The sequence below is a fragment of the Micromesistius poutassou genome (genome assembly GCF_964030765.1).
Source record: "Micromesistius poutassou genome assembly, chromosome: 9".
Lineage (NCBI taxonomy): Eukaryota > Metazoa > Chordata > Actinopteri > Gadiformes > Gadidae > Micromesistius > Micromesistius poutassou.
Genome location: NC_140279.1, coordinates 11,759,520 through 11,782,099, shown reverse-complemented (window position 1 = coordinate 11,782,099; position 22,580 = coordinate 11,759,520). Strand labels below are relative to the sequence as shown.

Genomic DNA, 22,580 nt, shown 5'->3' with positions numbered 1-22,580 from the left:
CGACCACATCGACACTGCGCATGCGCAACAGGACCCATCCGCGTCAAGCTCAATCGAGTGTCGAAAAAGTGATCTAAGTCAGTTTAGTTCATTTTTACTTTAATTAGGAGTTAGCATCAATTGAATATGACCTCCATCATTCCAGGTTTTATTTTATATGGCCGTATGTTACAAGTTATTTCTGAATCACATCAACTTACTGTAGTGTCTGTTAAATGCATCTTAACAAAATCATCAAAAAATAATCTATAGGAATATCAGCAAAACCACATTTAAGTTTATGGACTGAAATTACACTTAAATAAGATTCCTAAAGGATATGTTCAAGAAAACAGATTCACTATTTACAACCCTGAATTACATAAAAATACGTCAAATTTCACATTATTGAAATGTCAATATTCTAGTCACGCATTGGTCAATTCAGACGGCAGATGATTAATCGACTCATATTATGAACAATTCATCATAATAAAAAAAGAGTAGAGTCTCTTAGAGTCTCTCTCTTACCCCTAACAATATAAAAATAAGTTGCAAATCATCAAACTAAATACTTAATCAATGATCTGAATAAGACAAACCATCGCTTGTACAAAACAAGGAGAACTCTCTTATTCGTCACTGTTGCTGGCGTTCATCTGAATCAAGCCAATCAGAGACGCGATGGTGCCCATCAACCCCACCAACCAATCAGGAAATTTCCCTGCCCACAGAAACCCAGGAGGCATCCAATGAATGGCGTTGCTGAGATCAGCCATGCTGCTGAGAATAGTGAGCATCTCCCCTCTCATCTGCCTCCGGAGATGTGATCGACTGGAGGTTTCACTGTGAACACAAAACTGTTTTAGTAGGAGATAGCCAAGGGCTTAGGATGGTCGACTTCGAGACCAAAGGTTCTGGGTTCAAACCCAAATGTCCAGAGTCTACCTGTAGGCATCTCTGACCAGGATACCTGACTCCTCCCCTTGACTCCTACCCTTGACCCCTACCCTAAGCAGGATACCTGACCCCTCCCTTACCATTGACCACATGCATCCTTCTTTTTCGCTCTGGAGAAAAAGGGGTCTGCTCAATTACATTCAACACATCACATGTGACTATGCTAAACTGTGTTAAAACAAACCTGTTTGGTTTATGTTTAGAGTTGTTTGTGTTCGGTAGAAGAGAGACAACCTAACAAATGTTGGATGAATACTAAATGTAGACACACCAAAGTCTATTTACTATCCTGTTCTGCAGCCCTCATAATAACAAAAACAATCTTTGCCACAGGCATTGTGCTGTTTTTTGTGCTGCTCTAACCAAATCGACCCCCTACTGTTTTAGTCATGAAGCCTTTATCCAAAGCGGCTTCAGAGGTCATTAAGGAGAAGGTAGGGGTAAGGGTGTGTAGCTCAAGGACGCCCACGGGTAAACTGCGGACACTCCCAGTTTGGTGGGCAGCACCCACCAAACTGGGAGTTGATGCATGAACAGAGAACATCTGAACTTGGCAAAGCCTGGCTTGTGATGTACCTGCTACCCTCTCCAGTTCTCTCACACTTCCTCAGCCTCCTCTTCAGCAGCACAATAAGTCGGATCGACCTGGGAGAGAAAATAAGATGTTTCACTGGGAGGGACGGCGAAATAACTAAATAAATAATATTAGCGATGCAAGTAAACACTCAATGTAAACCATCAATTGCAGCTTGTTGAGTTAAGGTCCTAATACACACACACACACACACACACACACACACTTCTATACTACACATAGAAATGGTACATTCACTTACTATACCCTTACTGTACCAACAGCGATATATTATTGTTTCTACTTCTTCTGACAAATGTACTAATATAATATAAGTCGCTTTGGATAAAAGCGTCTGCTAAATTCCATGAATGTAAATGTACAAATTCAATCTGATGAAGATGAGAGAAGTGCACACACACACACACACACACACACACACACACACACACACACACACACACACACACACACACACACACACACACACACACACACACACACACACACACACACACACACACACACACACACAGCGCCTCTGATTAAGTGATCAGAGGTGATTCGTGGTTCAAACAGATTTCACCCAAGCTGCCCTGACCCCATCTCACCGTAGTGTCCCCAGTATCAGGGAGGCCCCCCACAGCCCGGTGCTGAGCAGCCACCAGCGCTCCGACTGGGCCGTGATGAGCTTGGCGTCGGCGGCCCAGGCCACGTGCTCACAGGGGTAGAACAGCTGGTCCGCCATGTTGTTCAGCACCGAGATCCAGCGCAGGCCGCCGTCCGACCCCTGGCAGGGTGCAACGAAGCCCGTCAGAGGTTACATTAGGATGGCTCTCCTGTTTGATTTGACTCGCTTGGTCGTTTGAAACGAGGTAGATATATACTATATTATTATAGAAATTATAAAAATATTTTCATACAGATTTGGTGGCCCATTTTTCCAAAGCAGTTATCGACTTCACACAGTTCTCTGTTTATACCACAACTCGACAAACACAGTTTATTAAAAGAGAAGTGCTATTCACTGTTTACTTTTTTATTCAGCAGACGCTTTCGTCCAAAGCTTCTGAAGATATAGGTCAATGATTGATGAGCATGTAAGGTAAGGGTTAAGGTATCTTGCTCAAGTTGGCCCTAATGCAGAGAATGGAGCTCTACACTGCACTACTGACCTGCTTTCACCTTAAGAACAACCCATGAAGAGGACAAGATAACGGAACATGGTACCAGAGAACAAGTGACAGAAGAAATTGATTCACTGCATGACTGAAGGCAGGGCTTTCTGAAACTCACCTCGGGTCCGAGGCCATAGCTGCGGGAGTAAGCCAGCATGGACAGATCATCGAAGAGCCTCAACACGGTCCTGCAGTGACTGAGTTGAGCGGAGAACAGCAACAGACGGTTGCCGAGGTCCGAGGTCTTCTGGGACAAGACCCCGCCGACCAGCTGGGACCCATAGCAGATGGTCCTGATCTGCACCAGCACAACAAAAATGTATCGCTTCATCTGCTTTACTTTTTATGGAGTTTCATAGACACACCATATGCCATATATTTGTGTAGTCCTACCGTTTAGTAAGTGCATATCTCTGGATACAGTTAACATACTTCCAACAGTCCAACAGTCCAAACAGTGCTGTATGAGGTGAAAGGTAAATACTCACAACTTTATCTCTCCCTCTGTATGATTCAAGTATAGTGACCAGTGACTCCAGAGACTCTTGCATTTCTGAGAGCTGGACTAGACTCAGTTCACCAAATGACTGGACTCAGAGAGACAAGGACAGCTTTCCTGCCTCGAAGGTATCCATGTATGCATTGGGTCAACACAACAGTCTCTCCGTTATCCTCGTCTCGTCCGCCACCGATCCTGCAATAGGAAGTCGATTTGGACCCGCCCAGACAGTAAAAGTCGCACAATGATAAATCGAACTCACCAAACGTGCGTAAAAAGTCCCCAAAAAGCGTAAAAGAACGTCAAAGCAACTGTTGGGGTTGATTCAAAAGTTCTTAGGAAAAGCTGAAACTGTCTTACTATTTTAACCATTTTATCGTCGTTCATGAATAAAAATTAATTAAATGAAACCTGTCTGGTAAGGTGACTACTTTCTTTCCATATCATATACATTTGGATCACCGCATGGGTACCAGGAGCTCAGCAGTCTTCATAGGTTGGCGGTCGGTCCATAGGAGGTGCAATTGCCCCTCCTATTAAAACCCCAAGTGAGTGAGAATTACGATTCAGTTGAAGGTCTACGTGATATTTTCATAAATACCGTTTTTTACCCTTTAACGAGACATTTGGAATGAGTTATAATATGTGCAATTACCTTGAAGGGAAAACTGTTAGTTTAAAAGCTGATCAGGTAAGAATTAGTTCTCAATTGAAGTAAAGACAGCAAAACTTATTACAAGAATGTTTTATTAAGAATAATGAAAAACATATACATCTTCATGATACCAAGCAAAGAACAAAGAATTTAACAAATAGTGTATTTTTTTTAAAGAAAGATTACAAAAATTGTACAGTCGATATTCTCAGTTTGTTGGCATGCGGTGCTGCCGGAAGTGGGTACGTGTGGTTATGTGTGTGTGTGTGTGTGTGTGTGTGTGTGTGTGTGTGTGTGTGTGTGTGTGTGTGTGTGTGTGTGTGTGTGTGTGTGTGTGTGTGTGTGCGCGTGTGTGCGTGCGTGTGTGTCTTATCTGCTTGGGTTGCTTGCTCTGTGTTTCTGTGTGTGGTCCAATCAAAGAACGACTCTCAGTTTAGTATGAGTTCAGCCATGAGGCCCCAAAACCGTGAGGGCCCCCAAAACCAAGGACCCCCAAAGCAAGGGCCCCATATAGACAGGAGCATGGTTCTGCTGGATGTGAACTTCAGGCTTCAGGGAAGAGTATCATTATCATAAACATCTAGGAACAGAAAAACAACAATTCAGTGAAATAGACAGCTACTATCAATATTTATATTAGTTACAGCATGATAATATTATTGAATAACACAATATTATTTAATGCGGAAATGACTGTAGTCCTTTTTTGTAGGACTATATTCAGCATAGAGGACATTTACCAGTTACATGCATGTCAAGAATGTCACTGGTCGCTTATAATATAAATAATATTCATGATAAATATCTAAAACTCACCATTAAAGTGGTCGATGTCATCATAAACATCCCCTTCCCTGTCAGGAACAGCAGGCAGAGGGTTAGACTGGCAGAAATGTGAATCAAACAACCAGAACCAGGATAACACTGTTCCCTGCCAGAGCTATCTACTCAGGATGATCTGAGATGAATGAAGGAAATGAATGAATCAAACACTTACATTTGGAGAAGAAGAGACCGAGGCACATAACCAACTGTGAAGAGGTAGAAAATAACCTTAACACAACTGCATTCATGATTATTTGAATTGAATATGAAAATCACGTTTGTACACACACGCGCTGCCCAACGATGAGCTATGAGTATACCGCAGGCAGGCCGTGGGCAGGTCAGACAGAAGATCAGGATTTTTAACGTACATTTGCCTATGTGGTTTCGGCACAGCGCCATCTTGTGGTTGGTGAACTGCAGGACGTCCAGGATCTCTCCCTGGGCTATGGCCAGCTCCTTCTCCTTGGGCCTCTTGATCTGCCCGTTGGGGTCCACCATCATGGTGTGCAGCAGCTGTACTGGTCCTTCAAACTGGGAGAGGAGTGGCAGAGGTTAGTGTGTCACTGCCACTGCTTCAGAAAGGGGGGGCGGCATAGGTAGGGAGATGGTCTATGCCTTGCTCGAGGGAATTATGGGTAATTTTTTAAGGGATACTCAATAGTATGATAGAAGATGTTGAAAACTGTATACATCTTAATAAAAACACACCGGTTATAACACGATAATAAGAATATGGAATAAAAATAATAATGAGTTATTTCCATTCTAAACTGAAAAGTAACATCACTTGGTATGTTATATTAAGTAAGACAGATTAGGGAATAGCATTGTTTTAAATAGGTGTGAAGTGAATATATTTACATTAAACTTCTTCTTCAGCTCCTGTGCCACAATTGGATCAAAGCTAGAAACAACAACCAAGCAAACATACTTGATCATACAATATAATTAAATAATAAAAGATACAACTCTATAGCATTGTTAGAAGATATAATGGAGATGTTGATGATTATGTGAATAGGACTCGGTTGTATAGATACGTGACAATACAGAGTGTGATGAATGCAAAGAGCCACGACTGAGGACAACAGGCAGCTGATTACAACTGGGTTATATTACTTATTGATTGGGTCATTGTGTATTGCTGTGTGATACCTGTACTCAGGAGGGGGTGGAAAATCGTCTGGTATCTCAACATCATCATAATCGTCTGTAAGAGAGAGGGATAGAGAGAGAGAGAGAGAGAGAGAGAGAGAGAGAGAGAGAGAGAGAGAGAGAGAGAGAGAGAGAGACACAAACACACAGAGACACAGAGAGAGAGGGCGAGGGCGAGGGAGAGAGAGAGAGAGAGAGTGCGAGGGAGAGATCAATGTTACAACATATTTCAAAATGAACAGTGGCATTTGAATCAATAAAAACATCTGTGTTTAAGACTGTTGTTATCCACTGTGTGACTCACCATCGTCATCATCCACACTGTTGGAGAGAAAACATGTAAATATAGGTCAACAATAACATCAGAAACTAATGTTTGTATTTCTTCCTTATATTTGATGTGTGAGACAGATAGTGTGTGTGAGAAAGAGAGAGAGAGAGAGAGAGAGAGAGAGAGAGAGAGAGAGAGAGAGAGAGAGAGAGAGAGAGAGACCTGGCCTGAGGGGGGTCCGGCGGTGGGGGGGGCAGGGCGGCGGCCTGCAGCCCCTTCAGCACCTGACGCCTCACCGTCTCGTAGTCCACGTCCATGCAGTCGATGCTCACGTAGCCCCCTGCCGGGCCAGGACAGGAGGCTTCAATATCACACAATGAGTGCACACTGCAATGCTAGCAAGCCTCACACACACACACACACACACACACACACACACACACACACACACACACATACACACACACGCACGCATGCACACGCACGCATGCACACACACACACACACACACACATGCACCCACAAGTGCTTGTTTGCATTTAGGAGTCTCTGTCCTTGACACAATATCTCATACAGCACGTCCACACCAGTCTACCGCGCTGATGAGTCCAACCTCCTCCAAGCCTGTTTTTATTACTCACATTTGCCCGTCTCTGCGCGGACAAGCCACTTTCCGCCGGGGTTGTCTTTGGCCCGGAGGATCTCCACGCTGTCTCCTTGGTGCACCGCCAGGTCCAGTTTCCCGCCCTGCCAGTCGCGCCGGACCCTGGCTATGTGAAGAACCTCCAGCGGTCCCTTCAGCTGGGGGGGGGGGGGGGAGATCCCAGGGTTAATATCTTCTCTGTTTTGGCACCGCAGTGGTGGAACGAGCTCCCTGCCGATGTCAGGACCACAGAGAGTCGCTCACCAGCTTCCGTGAGCTCAAGACTCACCTATTCTGAGTTCTTCTAGACTCTGCCCCCTTACCAATTAAATATTCAGCTTACTAAGAACTAATATTCTCTTACTAAGCGTCCCGTTATATTGCACTTGCAGTACACAAAAGTTATTTCAATGGAATAACTCCGGGCGAAGACCACCGATCTAAATCCTCACGTAGAGGTGTGTGGTCTAGGCCGACACACAGGACTCGGACCGCCTACCTGAAACTTCTTCCTCATCTCGTTCTCTCTCTTCTGCTGTTCCTTCAGCTCCTTCTTGTCCATCTCCAGCTGCTTCTTTTGCTTCTGGGGGGGCTTTGATTCTGGGGGGGGGGCCCGGGGCACCTCAAGGTCGTTCCTGTGGACAGTGAGGACCGACGTCAGACACAGGAGGAAACTATCTTCAGCAGCAGAAACATCAGGACCACGGCGTCAGAGTCAAGCGGTGAGGGGTTTGAATCCCAGCCCAAAGGCAGAAGTCTTCCTGTAGGCATCCCTGAGCAAGGGGACCCCAAGCCCCTACTCTTTAAATGACTAAATAGTATACAATAAAATGTTTAGAAACATATTGATTTATTACTGTAACCTTTTGAGAAAACCAACATTTTCTGCTCAGATTCACAGAGCTACGGCCCTGACGTTGTTACTAACACAATATATCCCACAAGTATTGTGGGATATATTGCGTTAACTACAACAACATCTCTCACACTTCTGTGACACATTCCTGAGCTTGAGTGGGAATCAAACCCTTAACCCTGGCGGTGTGAATGCCGTGCTCTACCCATTGACCTTGAGAGGACCATGATTTGAGGGCCTCATCCTGAAGGCTATCCCTGACAGGGCTGCTCAGTGAACAGAGCAATGCTGACCAGAGCGAGACATCAGGTCAGCAGATTCTCTGAGGCCTGGCCTGACATCTAGCCTAGAATATAACATGAGCTTGCAGATTGGTCTAGTTCCCAGGCTAGCTGAGAACCAGTGTGTTGGACTCAATATCCCATCCCTGAATAAAGTCTAGAGTTCTCTAGTGCATTTCAAACTGTCTGTGTCAGTTGGTCATCGGGACATACGCTAAATAAATTACATTCGTGTCAGAATTTAATCCTTCCGGGTCAACTGGGGGCCAAAAAAGTTCACACTTACTCGTTAATACTTTCATACACCTCGCTGTCATCACTTTCCTGAGCAAAAGGAACAAAAAAAGGAAGTCAGAGGGTATAAATGTTTATAGCTATGATGACTGGCAATCTGATAATACATTCAGTGTGCGTCCTCACCCTGTTAATGCCCTCGTCCCACGAACCTGTGAAAGAACAACACCACAGGACGTGTGAACATGTAGCTGTAGCATGAAGTTTGAAAACATGTGGCTAAACGTGTAGCAGGTAAACACATAGCCTGTTAAAGAGTAGCCTGTAAATATGTAGCATAGGAACATGTAGCCTGTAAACTTGAAGCATGTAAACACACGTAGCATGTTTACATATAGCCTTGACTATGTATTGATTGTCAAAGAGTGTAAAAGGGTAAAATGGCTCTCACAATAATTAGGTAAAAAAAAGTGTGATCAAATACGAGTAACTGAAGTTATGGGGTTATTATTTAGAATTAAGTATTTCTTCACCATTGTTCAACAGAATCCCTGAAAGAGAAGGAGATAAGTCTTACCGTCTCTTCCCAATGTGTCAACGTCATCGTATGCGTCTTGGATCTCTTGTCTGTTGATTCTTTAGGGCAAGAGAAGGACACAAAAATCACACAGACTCACAACAATGTGGAATCAAATAGTCTGCTTAGATTAAGCTTGGCTCTAACTTAGTTGTGAGCCATATCAGGCTACCTGGGTCAAGGGCTAACTCAGGGGCCATAACTGTTTCAATACAATTACACTAGAGTTGTTCTGATACCGATACCAGTATCGGAATTTCCTCAGATACTGCCTAAAATGCAGTTCATGCAGTCCAGTATCAGGTATCGGCAAGTACGCAATGCACCGATCCAATACCATGTGACCAGCTCATTTACTACACAGGCAAAGAACATCACTAACTCGTGCAGTGTTATGCTGCGTTCGTTAATGGTCTGAGATGGAAAGTCGGAATGGGAATTGGTATTGGGAAGGCAAAATGGTATCGGAACATCTCCAAATTAGACAAACTTGGATACTGCAGGTTCCTGGAGGAGGGGTTTGTGGGGGAGACGAGGCAAAGCAGGGGGCAGGGGTGTTCCAGAGAAAGGCGAATTTCTTCCTCCCAACGTCGGAGAACCTATAGGTAATACACGGCAATCCAGAGTTACCATTAACGTCTTGAATCATCTTCAAACCCATGCTTGTTACATCATCACATGTAATCCAGAATCCTTAAATAGGTATTGTAGTGTCGTTACACTGTTGTAACAATCTGGCTTTTTCCAGATGGTCTTCTCCGTCATTACAATAAAACAATTAAAATTCACATTTTAATGTTTAAAAATAAACTTGCTATACAAAAGAAAAGGATGATACATATATGTGTTTACATGTTTATATATATGTGTACATATATGTGTGTATCTATAAATAAATATATAAAGATATATATATATATATTATATAGATATAGCCTATATAGATAGATCTATATCTTTATGGCTCATGACATGAATATTGATCAGGCCAGCTCACTTCCCTAATAATCATAACAATACCACCAACCCTATTTCTAACACCATAGTACTTCCACTATCCCATTTATACATAGTAATCTAGCAGGATCTTTTACTCAAGGCGAAAGTCAGTAAAAGTGCGAAAGTGAGGCTGAAAAACAAGAAAAGAATACAATCCAACTGTTCCATTCAAAGTTCTTGATAACCAAGACAAAAAAGAGCAGCTGTATGAATCAATCATGAGTCGATCACATTATTTTGTGCCTATTAGTTAAGTCTCAAGGACACAGCAACAGTGCAGCTCACCAAAGTGTGCTCTAGCTGTAACTCAAGCCAAAAGCTTTGAAGCACCCACGTAATTTAATCACATCACAAATAACATCCTGTTGGATCACACGATGAACCCATCTAGCAGCGGACACAGCTTACCGGTATTCTTCTTGAGGCCCCCTTGTGGCGCCGGGGGCAGGGAGGGGCGCCGGCTCTTCAGGTAGGGCTCCAGGTTAACCTGCTTGGGCCGTCTGGGCTTCACGGGCCGCCGGCCCTCCGGTGGAAGGGGTCTCCTCAGGGGGATCACCTCTGGGATGGACCCCCGGCTGGCTGATGGCTGGGGGGGCACTGGAGCCTGGGTAGGGGTGGGTGGTGCACCGCGGTTCAGCAGTAGGTTCTGCAGTAACTCCTCTGTCATCCTGACCCGGCCTGCGTCCAACACTGGGGAAGAGGCCTTGCCTGCCTTGGGGGAGAAGGTGGGCCGGGCTGGGGGTCTTGAGAACCCCGTCCCCAGTGGTGGCAGCTGCGGTCTGGGGGTGCTGGGGTGGTGTCCCCGGGGCTCTGACATGGGTGTCTGGGCCGGCTCTCGTTGGTGGTGGAAGGCGGCGGCCCCCATGGGCTGGGGAGGGACCATGGGCAGGATTTTGTGTCTGAGATTCCCGTTCGCTGACATGGTGGGGGGAGTGCCTGGCGGGGCCCAGCTTCTGGGGCCCGGGCTGGGGGGTGGAAAGGGCCCGCTGTCCCGGTGTGTGGAGGCGTCCACAGAGTCAGCCTGGCGGTTGAACTTGCTCAGCAGAGCTCTGACATCGCCGCTCTCTGCCTGCGGACAACGGAAGGGGACAGGGCTGTGAGGGCATGTGAACAGAGTTATGACAGAGTGCGATGCGAGGAAGCCACATGACAGAATGTGAGGAAGGCATCAGGGCCAGACGGTGTGTCTGCTTTTACTCTTAAGAGCTGTGCCCATCAACTGGCCTCTGTATTCACATATATTTTTAACTGGTCTCTTTGTGAGTGCAAAGTCCCTGCATGTTTTAAATGCTATAATCATCCCTGTACCTAAAAAATCTAATGTCAGCTGTCTGAATGACTACAGGCCTGTTGCTCTGACCTCCATTGCAATGAAGGTTTTTGAGCGGCTGGTCTGTGAACAGTTAGCCAGTGTTGAGATGGACAGCCATCAATTTACCTACCGTGCTAACAAGTCTGTAGAGGATGCTGTGTCTCTATGCCTTCACGGCATCCTGCAGCACCTGGGGGCCCCAGCTACATATGCAAGAGTTTTATTCATAGACTATAGTTCTGCTTTTAACACTATTTTACCCATTACATTATTTGGTAAACTTCAGCTGATGGGAATCAATCAATCAATCAATCGCTCTGTCACTGGATCTTAAACTTTTTAACTGACCGAAGGCAGGTGGTTAAAATGGGCAACCTGTTCTCCAATTCAACTATTCTCAACACTGGGGCCCCACAGTGTTGAGAATAGTTGAATTGGAGAACAGGTTGCCCTCTCTCCTCTGCTCTACTCTTTCTACACCAATGACTGTGTGTCCCATTCTGATAATGTTAAATATTCAAATATGCGGATGACACAACAGTAGCAGGACTGATTAGTAACAGTTGTGAGTCAGACTACAGAGCTACAGATAGCTCTAAGTCACAGCCTTAGAGGTATGGTGTAAGAGGAACAACCTATTTTTAAATGTTAACAAAACAAAATAATTTATCATAGATTTTAGGAAGAACAGGTTAGTTCAGTCCCCACTGATCATTGGTGATCAGGCGTTGGAGAGTGTCCAGCTTTAAATTTCTTGGCTCCACCATTTGTCAGTCCCTGAAGTGGGAGGTCAACACCAACCTCATTATAAGCAAAGCCCACCAGAGGCTTCACTTTCTGCATCAGCTCAGGAAGTTTGGGGTAGCCAGGGATGCAATGCTCCAATTTTACAGAGCCAAAAAAGTGTTCTAGCTTTCGCCATCACTGTGTGGTATGGCAACTCCACCTCTTCAGAGAGGAAGCAGTTGGAGAAGGTGGTGCACACAGCATCAAAATTCACAGGACATGCCATCCCATCTGTAGCCTCGATCTACACCATGCAGACTAGCGATAAAACTCAGAAAGTGTTAGATGATCCCTCCCACCCTGCCAGGTCGCTCTTCAAACTACTGCCTTCTGGAAAGAGAGTGCAACGTCTCAGGGGTAAAACATCCAGGTTTTGCAACAGCAAGTACCCTGCCACTATCAGGCTCCTCAATGCTCAGGCGCTCAGTAAACCTGTGCTGCACTCTGCACTTTATAGACTGCACAAGCACACAAACATCTTTTTATCTTTTTATTGGTTTGAATGATCTGTGTCTGTGATTGTCATTGTCTGTATGTACTGTATGTACTGTGCGTGTATTGCCTTATTTTAACCTATGTGGCACTAAGACAAATTCCAATCAACTGTGTTGACATGGCAATAAAAGTTATCTATCTATCTATCCTCTTTGTAATACACCCACTCAGAAACACACAGATACACCCACACGTACAGGAAAACACATACAGAAAGTCACACACAGAGAGGTCGCGGCTCCTGTTGCAGCGATGGTGCAACGTGTGATTGTATATTGCAGCCGGGGTTTCCTGTAACACTAACAGAGTAACTTCAATGACCTGAAGTCACCAGGAGGCGTCTAGAATTAGACAAACATATCGACCGATAACAATTTGCCTGCACGCCTCAAATGTATTTCATCTCGGAACGGAAATACACATTAAACGTGCATCATAAAAAGGGGACAAACCTTGGTTAATTCCTATTTTTATCATTCTTTCTTTCTTTCTTTCTTTCTTTCTTTCTATCTATCTTTCTGAAGCTTCATACTTTCATTCCTGTTTCTATCCTCTTTCTTTCTTTGTATACTTATTTGGTTCCATACCTTTCTCTGAGGCAATGGGAGAACAAAATGAGAGGATAAGAAAGTGAGGCTTCAGGAAGATTTGGGTGTACAGTTCCCATGGTTTCTCTGCAAATTAATGATCCATGTGTTTTCTCTCCTTAATATGAAAAATTACCCAAAAGTTGTGGATTTAAGTAGGAGGTGACATGAGCTCAGATGGAGGTCAGAATTTATTATGGAAACGCTTAAGGGGTTAACATTACCATATAGATTTGTGTGGTTGTGTGTGTGTGTGTGTGTGTGTGTGTGTGTGTGTGTGTGTGTGTGTGTGTGTGTGTGTGTGTGCGCGTGCGTCCATGCATGTGTCTGTGACACACAGTGGTGGGAACTACTGGTACGAATCAGACGCTGACCCACTCTAAACAACGAGGAAGTTGGCGATAAAATAGCTCAGGTGGCGAGAAAGTGATAGCTAACGCTATCACTCAGCCAAACAGTTGAGGGTTCGATCCCCTGTGACCTCAGTCTATCTGTAGGCACTGGTATCCCTGAGCAACATACCCTAGTCACTGTCAGTCCCTTTGATAAAATAGTCTAGTGCTAAGTCACTATACAGAAGATAGTGTATAGCTGAACTCCTCAAATACAGCCAAGATAGTGTTCAGATGGGGAAGCTCACAAGGGCCCGTGGCAGGCCAAGATAAAGACAGTACAAGTCAAACAATGATGGAGGAAGTGGGACCAACCACACACACACACACACACACACACACACACACACACACACACACACACACACACACACACACACACACACACACACACACACACACACACACACACTCTCTCTCTCTGTCTGTGCCAGTCTGTCTGCGTCGCTCTGTCTCACGCTCGCCCTCCCCTAAGCACTTTGCAAAGATCTCTGTGCAGGGTTGCCCATGGCAACATCCCCCCACGGTTAGAGTTGGACCAATCGGCTGCATGCTCTGCATGTGCACCACAACGTAACCTCTTCGCTTTACTGGAAGTGTAAAGCGACCGTAGCCTGTTTGTATTTACAGAAAGGTCACGCAATGGGCCTGTTGTATCATGCATTGACTCCACAAATGGCATGCACAATTTGATATGTTGACTGCACAAATGTGTTGTCAATTTGAATGAATCAACTGCAAAATGCAATCTATTTGCTTTTTTTTTTACAACATAGACGCCCAAACATACTTTAATGTAATCCCCCCACCCCTTCTCGTCAATAGGTGACCAGCCTGTCCCCAAGTGGAGGCAACAGTCACATATACAACTTATTTTCAAACTTTCATCATAGATGGAATATAATTTAACAGAGTGTGTTGTGCTGAAAATGTCATCAGATGTACACTTGAAAAGAGGTTACTAAAGGGAAACACACAGACCCATGGTAACAGCGGGTTGTTGGTTCCTTATTACACATTCCTTACACAATTCACAAAAGTTCCCTGCTGCTGCAAACACACAAAAAATCCCACAATGGAAGGCAAGCATGTGCCATTACTTTTTGATCAATCTGTTTTTAAAATCGACATATACTTAAACTATAAAAGTCTATACAGTCAAAAACAGCAGGAATGAGGGTGAGGGTTAGAAAGTAACACAATGACCGCTGCGCAGCTGGATTCCAGTTGAGTTTCAGACCATGGACGCAGATGTAAAAGCGCCTTTTCTGTACTCTACAAGCCTAACAAAACCCTTTAGATAGCATCAGTGCAGTAGAAACCTTATTTTTTTTTGGAGAACTGGTATTAAAATAAAGGGTAGTTAAATGATGAAGTAACAAACACAAAACAATTTCATCACTAAACAATATCTTTCTTACCATGTTTGTCTCCAGTGAGCGAATTTCCCCCTAGCTTGTTGACGGTTCAGTGCTGCATGTCCCTGTGTTGGTTAGTGTGTGTGTGTGCGTGGGTATGTGTGTAATACCAAGAGTGCTGTGGTCTTTGCTATCATAACCTGTGAGCTTTCTTCTTCACCTCTGTGCAAAACTGCAAATGAGGAAACAATGGTGTGTGGTTACAAAGGAAGAGAAAGACGATTTGATAACACTTTTTATTACAATTACAAAAGTATTAAATGGTATTGGTTCAGGACACATCCTCCTAAAAAACACACCAACAAGCTGAATTATATAAAATCATGTAACCAAGAGAAAATATTAACATCAAATCTTTCTTCAAAGCTGTTTTTTACAACAATATCCTCACACTGAAAGATCCCCTGTGAGAGAGACTGAACCATTCCATCTTCCCCCACTAGTATTCCACTACAGAACCACCTGAAGCTGTCTAGATCCTTCCACTCCCCCCCCCCCCCCCCCCCGCCCCCACCCAGCTTACCCAACCAAGATGGCCACCAGGTGGCTAGCGGGGTCCTTTTCACAGCAGAGATGGTGGTTGCTGTTGAGGGGCGGGGGCCCCAGGGCTTCCAGGTGTGGGGGGCCCGGAGAATAGCTGTGCGGTAGCGGGGGCTGTGCTGGGAGACATCCCTCCGCTCTGTCCCCAGGGGTCCCGCGACGGCTGCTGCTGCTGATGCTGTGGGGGCCCATAGACCTGCATGGGGGGCCACACGGGGCCCTGCATGCTGCCTGACGGGGGCCAAGCGGCCGGGGCCCCCGTCTGCTCGGGCCAAGGGGCCGGAGCACCCCCTCCCCCCCACTGAGGGGAGGTCGGGGGGGATAGGCTTGGGAAGGGCCCGGCAAGGCCCCAGGGGCCCATGGTGGTGGGGGATGAGTAGGGGGATCCCCCTGCTGGCGGGGCGGGGAAGTTGGACAGGATCTGAGCAGTGGAAAGCGCTTTCTGCAGTGGTCCTGTGTGGTGACAGAGTCAGCACATCTGAGTCAGCATGCTGCTTGTTTTTAAAGTGAAATTTGGTGTTCGTAGGAAGCTTCATTTGGCATCAAGCCCTCGCTTACGTCATGTACAACATTGGGTTAAAGTCATTGAGACATTATGCGATCATGCCCCTGTAGTCAGCGATGAGGTCATTGTAATTGTTTTAGAGCTAAAAATAAAATTGTAACGAAATTCAACTGTGTAAAAAATCAGATGAGAGAACTTCTTGAGAACTTCTCTGGGATGAGTGTGTGCTTTGTTCAGTTTAAACTTGTTTCTTTGTGTGTCGCCCCCCTCCCCCACAAAAAATATTGTTGTATTGTTAAATATGGTCACTACATTTTTGATTGTATTTTGATTGTATGCTCAGCTTCACTTTCCCTTTGGATAAAAGCCTAGTCTGCTAAAAGGCTCCATGTGGACGCTTTTATCAAAGTGTTCTTACTATAGTGGATACATACACTGTACATAAGGTGCACTGGCATCAAACATGCATAATAAAACACATGGATTAGGTGGGACATATTTCCTAGAAGGTATCAAGGGAAGTTATAGCATTCCTAGCTGGAAGAGTTAAGGCTTTGCCTTCTAAAACACTGAAAAGAAATGCATCTTGGGAACAGAGTTCATGGCCAGTGTGACAGAGACAAACTGTGAGAGAATGCAGAGTTATTTATGATATTCTATAAACACAGCCCATTCCACTTATGTGTATTTTAATAGACCAGCCCACTTTTATCCTGTTTTAATGCCCATGCTATCATGGTGCCCTGGTCAGCCACAGCTGAAATATATCAATAGTGCTTAATTGCGTAGCTGCACTCCAATTCCTTCGATTAATTGTATGTATGACTGAAGTATGACTCATGATTATCAGCGAAGTTGAGCACCCTTACCACCAAACCATCTTGTCCACTTTTCCTTCTTAAAATGTGTTTCAAAATGAAAGTCTTGGATTGTTTGAAATGAACCACAGTGTGTACATAATGGTATACAGCATTTCAGAATGTTTGTAAACAATAGCCGTAATGATACTTCCGGGTGGCAGAATGCGAGCGGCTACCACTGACCTGAAGCGATCCAGCCGGCTACTGTGAACATAGTTACATAGTTAAAAACATTGTTGTTGATCTGAAGTTGAAATGATGACGTAAACAATATTAATATAATATAATATAATATAAGTTATATTTATATATATTAATGAGACGTCCTGTAGCACCCCGCAAGAAGAAAATCATTCATTCAAGCCATTTACTCTGTTTTCTCGATCGCACTGCCCTGGTCAAATGACATGGAAGGGTTTGTTTACTAGTGGTGCCATCGGAGAACGCTTCGGCTTTTGCCACCCGGAAGAACGTATTGTGACGTCATGGTGAATTGTGGTATTGTTTGTGTGTAAGATGGATTACCTGGCTGAGGGCTGGCTGCATTCTGATTAGCTGCTGCTGGCTCGTCCAATCGGATGGTGAATATGTCTTCCAACTCATTGCTAGATAACGCCTTGACAAGAGCAGAACAAAATCACAACATTTCAACCTTCAGAAATTAAATTTAATGGACTATTGATTAAAACCCTTATTAATGATGTCCGCTGACCAACTCCAAGAGGGACAAGAAAATCAGGGGGAGTGAAATTAGGATATTTCCATTGTAATATAATGATGAGTAAATGTCATGTAGTTTGACAGTGAGACTGTATGATGATTTGGGAAACAAATTTTTTAAGATGACACGGCCAAAATCTCGTCTGCGATCCAACCCCCCCCCCCCCCTGTGCACGTCCCTGCAGTCACACACTCAGAATGGACCCACTACACACACACTCTCTCTCTCTCTCCCTCTCTCTCATGCTCTCTCTCTCTCTCTCTCTCTCTCTCTCTCTCTCTCTCTCTCTCTCTCTCCCTCTCTCTCCCTCTCTTGCATTCTCTCTCTCTCTCTCTCTCTCTCTCTCTCTCTCTCTCTCTCTCTCTCTCTCTCTCTCTCTCTCTCTCTCATACCTCTCTTGATCTTGGTCCTGTTGGGGAGGTTGGTTGAACCAAATCAGCTGGAACCTGGAATGAGAAAATAGGCTTGACAAAGTGACCCAATAGATAAATACTGTATGACGTATTTTACTCAAATGCTTTCCTTCTTCTCTCTCACTCTCTCTCTCTCACCTCTGCTGTAATGGCATCACTCTCATCCAGAAACAAAAGAGGCTTGTTCTTGCAAAAAAAGAAAAGAGAGAACATTTATTTTATTTTTAACATTTGTGTGTGTGTGTGTGTGTGTGTGTGTGTGTGTGTATGTGAGTGTGTTTATGCGTGTGTGTGTGTGTGTGTGTGTGTGTGTGTGTGTGTGTGTGTGTGTGTGTGTGTGTGTGTGTGTGTGTGTGTGTGGATGTGCGTGCACGTGTGCGTTTGCTCATATGCATGTGTTTATATCAGTGTAGTATGGCGCTGGTTTCTGTAGAATGCTGGTGTGTGTGTGTGTGTGTGTTCATGTGTGTGTGTGTGTGTGTGTGCTTATGCATGTGCTGAACCTGTGTGGGTTCCTGTGTGGGTTCCTGTGTGGGTCCCTGTGTGGGTTCCTCTGGGGAGACCTGGTCCAGATCCTGGCACACCGCCTGGATGTCATCCAGGACCGGGTCTGCCTGTTAGACAACAACAACACAACAACACAACACAATCAACACAAACACAACTAAATAACACTGCATTCAAAGCAACTTTTGTTCTGTGTGTCAATGTTTAGAGATGCATTGATGCAAACACGAAACCAACAACATCTATCGATTGACTACTGATTATATGCTATAACTGTATGATCTATAATGTACCGAATCGTGAGTGAATGCCTTATCACAATGCCTTACATTTTTACTCAGTTAAAATGAATCATCTGCTACGGAAAAAGGTTATGGAGCATAATGCGTTCATCCCAGGTGATTTACAATCAGGGTTTTACGCCGATAAAAGGATCCACATCCTGTAGAAAGGATTTTTACGCAGGCTAGGCCAGCAACCTGAGTCTGGGGGACACTTTGAGTTCACTTCATGTATCCCCTTGTGATGGATTGGAGCGTATGTGTTACCATGTTGGCCATCTTGATGTAGAACAGAGTGTAGGAGCCCAGGTGCTGGAAGACATAGGCCAGAGCTCTGGGGTCGCTCTCCTCCCGCCTCAGGGAGCTGATCCGTCTGGCGTCATGCTCGTACATCACGCACTGGAGGATTTACACCCGCAGAGGTCAGCCAGCAGCCCAACGCTGCTGCACTTCTACTACTGGTATTACTTGTAGTGATAGTAACTTCTACGATTATTTGTAGAGTTTGGTAACACGAGAAAGCAAGCAACAATTACACCCACACATGTCTGGTTTAAATATTTTTTCAGCATGAATACATTGGAAATATTTTCGGATTCAATTAATATATGTACGATATTGTCAGAATAGCGGCAGAATGTTAGCGTTAGCACTGACCCCGGTCTTTTCATCCACTATCTTCAGCCCCTCGCTGCAGACCCTCAGCCAGACCCTCTGCTTGTGCTTCCCATGGCTCCTCGAGGCCGCCTCCTGGCCCTGACACACACACACACATGCACGCAAGAACACACACATGCACGTGCCCAGACACACACACACACACACACACACACACACACACACACACACACACACACACACACACACACACACACACACAACACATCATACAAACAGCACATACACAAACATAGAACACACCAAACACGCGTGAGAAAATACATAATCTCACACACACACACACACACACACACACACAAATTGCACACAAAAAAAGTTTCAGTTGTAAAATCATTACTAACCCTAGCACTGACAACAATATTATGGGAGTGATCATTATGAGATACTAAGGCCCCGTTCACACGATGCTGGAGATTTTTAAAAACAAAGACATTTTGTGTTTTTGCCTTGCGTCCACACGACAAAACGGAGGCCCCAAAGAGTTCTGAAAACGTAGCCCTTACAGTGCCCAGTGGACAGGCGAAACCATGGCTTTCTGAAAACGACAAAGAAAGCTGCGGTAGAAAGACGTTTTACACTTGTGGTTTGCTTTTTTTTCAGAATATTTGAGCAGAAAGGTTACACCGCCCCCTACTGGCCTGGCATATGTACTCCACCATTTTCACTCGTTGCGTTTCCGTGCGGGTGAGGATAGTTCCTAAAACGTTATCGTACGGATGCAGAACGCTTTTGTAAACGCAATGGAAAAAAGTGGGCGTCATGCGGACGGGGCTGAAGTGTAAACAAAATAACATTAACCAAACATCAGCAACATTTGATTAATGGCCATAGTACATAACTCTGCATCGCACTCTTTAACATCAAACAAATGTTTAGTTGGAAGATAAGAGCTGTCTTGTTTCTTAAGGATCAAACAAATCTCTTTTTAATGCAAGGTCTTACCCTTCGGGTAAGACCTTGCATTAAAAGGGGAGTTTTGTTTTGCTTTGCTAGGGAGGTTTTCACTTGGCCCCCCTGGAGGGAAACCCCTTGCGTCTTTCCTTCCTCAGACGACACAAAAAAAGCTATGTGCATGTGTTCCTTATGTGCACTTTCTTTGTTAACTTATAAAGAAATAAGGTTAATGTTGCTTGTTGTACAGATGAACACTGAAGAGAAAAAAAGAGAAAAATCATATTTTTATTCCGAACAATATTCAGATATTTTTTTGTTTTTGATTTCCTTGTGTTTTTCCTTCTCTTTACCACCTTGAGTCGAGGAAATAGAACGGCGACCATGGGAATAAAGAGACGTGAATACCTTGAGTTTCATCATGGAGTCCAGACACATCTTGTCACCCTGCGCTTGCACCACCTCGTCCGTCCCGATCAGCTTGGCCTTGTAGCGAACCCCGTCCCCGTGGAAACGGGCCATTGGGTCGGCGACCACTTTGCTAGCGGCGGCGGCCCCTGGGAAGTGGGAAGATGGGGAGGGGGGGGGAGCTAACGTGAGAACCAGATGGGACAGGGACGACCGGTTAGTCTGTGAGTGGTGTGTATGCGTCATGTGTGAATACATGCATTTGTTGCCACTTGTTGAGACTTTTGAATTGTGTGTGAGTGTCCAAAATGTGTGTGTGTGTGTGTGGGGGGGGGGGGTGTGTGTGTGTGTGTGTGTGTGTGTGTGTCAGAGTGACTTCTTTATGTGTGTGTGTTTGAGAATATTTCTGTTGAGTGTGTGTTTGGCTGTAGATAGCTGAGCTAGCATCTGTCAGACGCTACGCAGATCCGCTGACTTTCTTTTTCGTTGATCAATGTTTCATCACACTAACTGGAAGCTAGCCTGTAAACAAGACAGCAAGTCGGCAAGTCGGTGTGTGTGTGTGTGTGTGTGTGTGTGTGTGTGTGTGTGTGTGTGTGTGTGTACAAGCATCTGCGAGAAAGATGAGCATTTTCAACTTGTATAACCCATTGTGTGCAACCACGGCAAACGTCTAGAACATCCTATTATTGTTTTTTTGTTAGATACATGGTATATACTATGTGATAGTCTATGAACCTGCAACACACTATTCCTTCCGGCCCAGCTGACCCTTGAAAGTGGGGGGCCCAAAGGTTTGGGACTGTTTTTATTGCTTTGGAGGTGGAATTCAAACCCAATTAAAGTAGTCCCCTCCCCTCTCATGGCTAATGGTTAACCTCAGTCACCTGAGTAAGTGGTAGGCCTATTTTCTTTTGTTTTAAGTTTTACGTATTTATATATTATTTTTTTCGACTTCCTCCGTCCTCAAGACAAGTGCGTTGGAACACACATGGAATGCTTCTCGGACGTGTAAACAGATATCCGTGTGCTTCACAACACTACTCCAAAGGTTGGAAACCACGTAAAGGTTTTTCCAGTCAGGGGAATGTGCGAATGTCCAAACTGACAGTAAAAAATACCAAAACAAAAGAGAGTACAGCGTCAGCTCTGCAGCTAGGACAAACGTTCACGTTTATAACCAGAACCACGCACAATTCTTTCAGACAACCTTTCACGACAACAACTTTCAGCACATACAGGAAATAATCTTACGCAGTGGATCAAAATAGAAACATTTCTGAGAATTAAAAAAAATATATATATTTTGTTCATGCACTACATTATATTAGATACAATTAGATCAGAACAATTATATTTATTATATTTCATTAAAATATAAGTTAATATGTAATAAAAAAATAATTTAAAAAGAGGACCCCCTTTAGTCCATTAAAGTTCCATTAAGGAATACGTCGGCTATTCTACCGCCATAATGGCTGCAAATCGGCATGAACATAGAATCCATCACGGTAGCCATACTGTGTGAACCCATCCATGTAAAGCCACAGCCTCTCAGGTGGGGCACCCTACTTCTCCTATTGGATTGCAGCCAAGTCCTCATGGGTGCTTGGCCCGGGCTGGGACAGCTCCCAGCTGCCTCCACCTCCGCGTCGGTGTTCATGGTGCTGGTGGTGAGGGGCGGTACTGCCCGACAGCGGCTTGTTCAGGAACCCTAATGGAAGACAGACAGCATGCCGGGCGAGGCACAGCAAGAGAGTCTCTGTTTATTTGTTTAAAACCAGCATGTAAGTCATGGTGCTGTTCTTCTTAAATCAGTTTGATATCTTCTGGAAAGAACAGTTGCATGGTAAACATAAATCCTCCTCACTGCAACGGGTTCCAAACATGAGATTGAAATAAAGATTCAACGTAACAACTACTTAGTCTTTGAAATATGAAGAACAAAACACTGTTATTATTATGGGATGTACTGGGAGAATCTTACCTGTTGAAGATGTTACCGCGTTCTTCCCCGGTCCCAGGCGTGACTGAAGGACTGTGATGCATGTGAAACTACCCGGGGTCAAGGGTCGACAGTAAGCTTCCCTCGTG

The 22,580-nt window shown here is 44.6% G+C and overlaps 2 protein-coding genes across 2 annotated transcripts; both read right to left on the bottom strand.

Annotated features, from left to right (window-relative positions):
• Positions 1–120: 120 nt before the first annotated feature.
• pex11g (peroxisomal biogenesis factor 11 gamma) lies at positions 121–3,366 on the bottom strand. The gene is made up of 5 exons (XM_084473109.1): positions 3,180–3,366; positions 2,810–2,989; positions 2,125–2,303; positions 1,516–1,584; positions 121–825 (listed from the first exon to the last, which is right to left on the bottom strand). The coding sequence occupies exons 1-5, from the start codon at positions 3,240–3,242 to the stop codon at positions 612–614; spliced, it is 705 nt and encodes a 234-aa protein (XP_084329235.1). The 5' UTR covers positions 3,243–3,366; the 3' UTR covers positions 121–611.
• Positions 3,367–3,929: 563 nt separating this feature from the next.
• Positions 3,930–14,785, bottom strand: LOC311352728 (uncharacterized protein). Its single transcript, XM_084472528.1, has 16 exons — positions 14,683–14,785; positions 10,098–10,758; positions 9,181–9,289; positions 8,691–8,749; positions 8,300–8,325; positions 8,166–8,203; positions 7,242–7,377; positions 6,741–6,900; positions 6,322–6,439; positions 6,133–6,149; positions 5,829–5,883; positions 5,535–5,577; positions 5,042–5,204; positions 4,843–4,876; positions 4,662–4,699; positions 3,930–4,425 (listed from the first exon to the last, which is right to left on the bottom strand). The coding sequence occupies exons 1-16, from the start codon at positions 14,683–14,685 to the stop codon at positions 4,397–4,399; spliced, it is 1,689 nt and encodes a 562-aa protein (XP_084328654.1). The 5' UTR covers positions 14,686–14,785; the 3' UTR covers positions 3,930–4,396.
• Between the last annotated feature and the right edge of the window lie 7,795 nt (positions 14,786–22,580).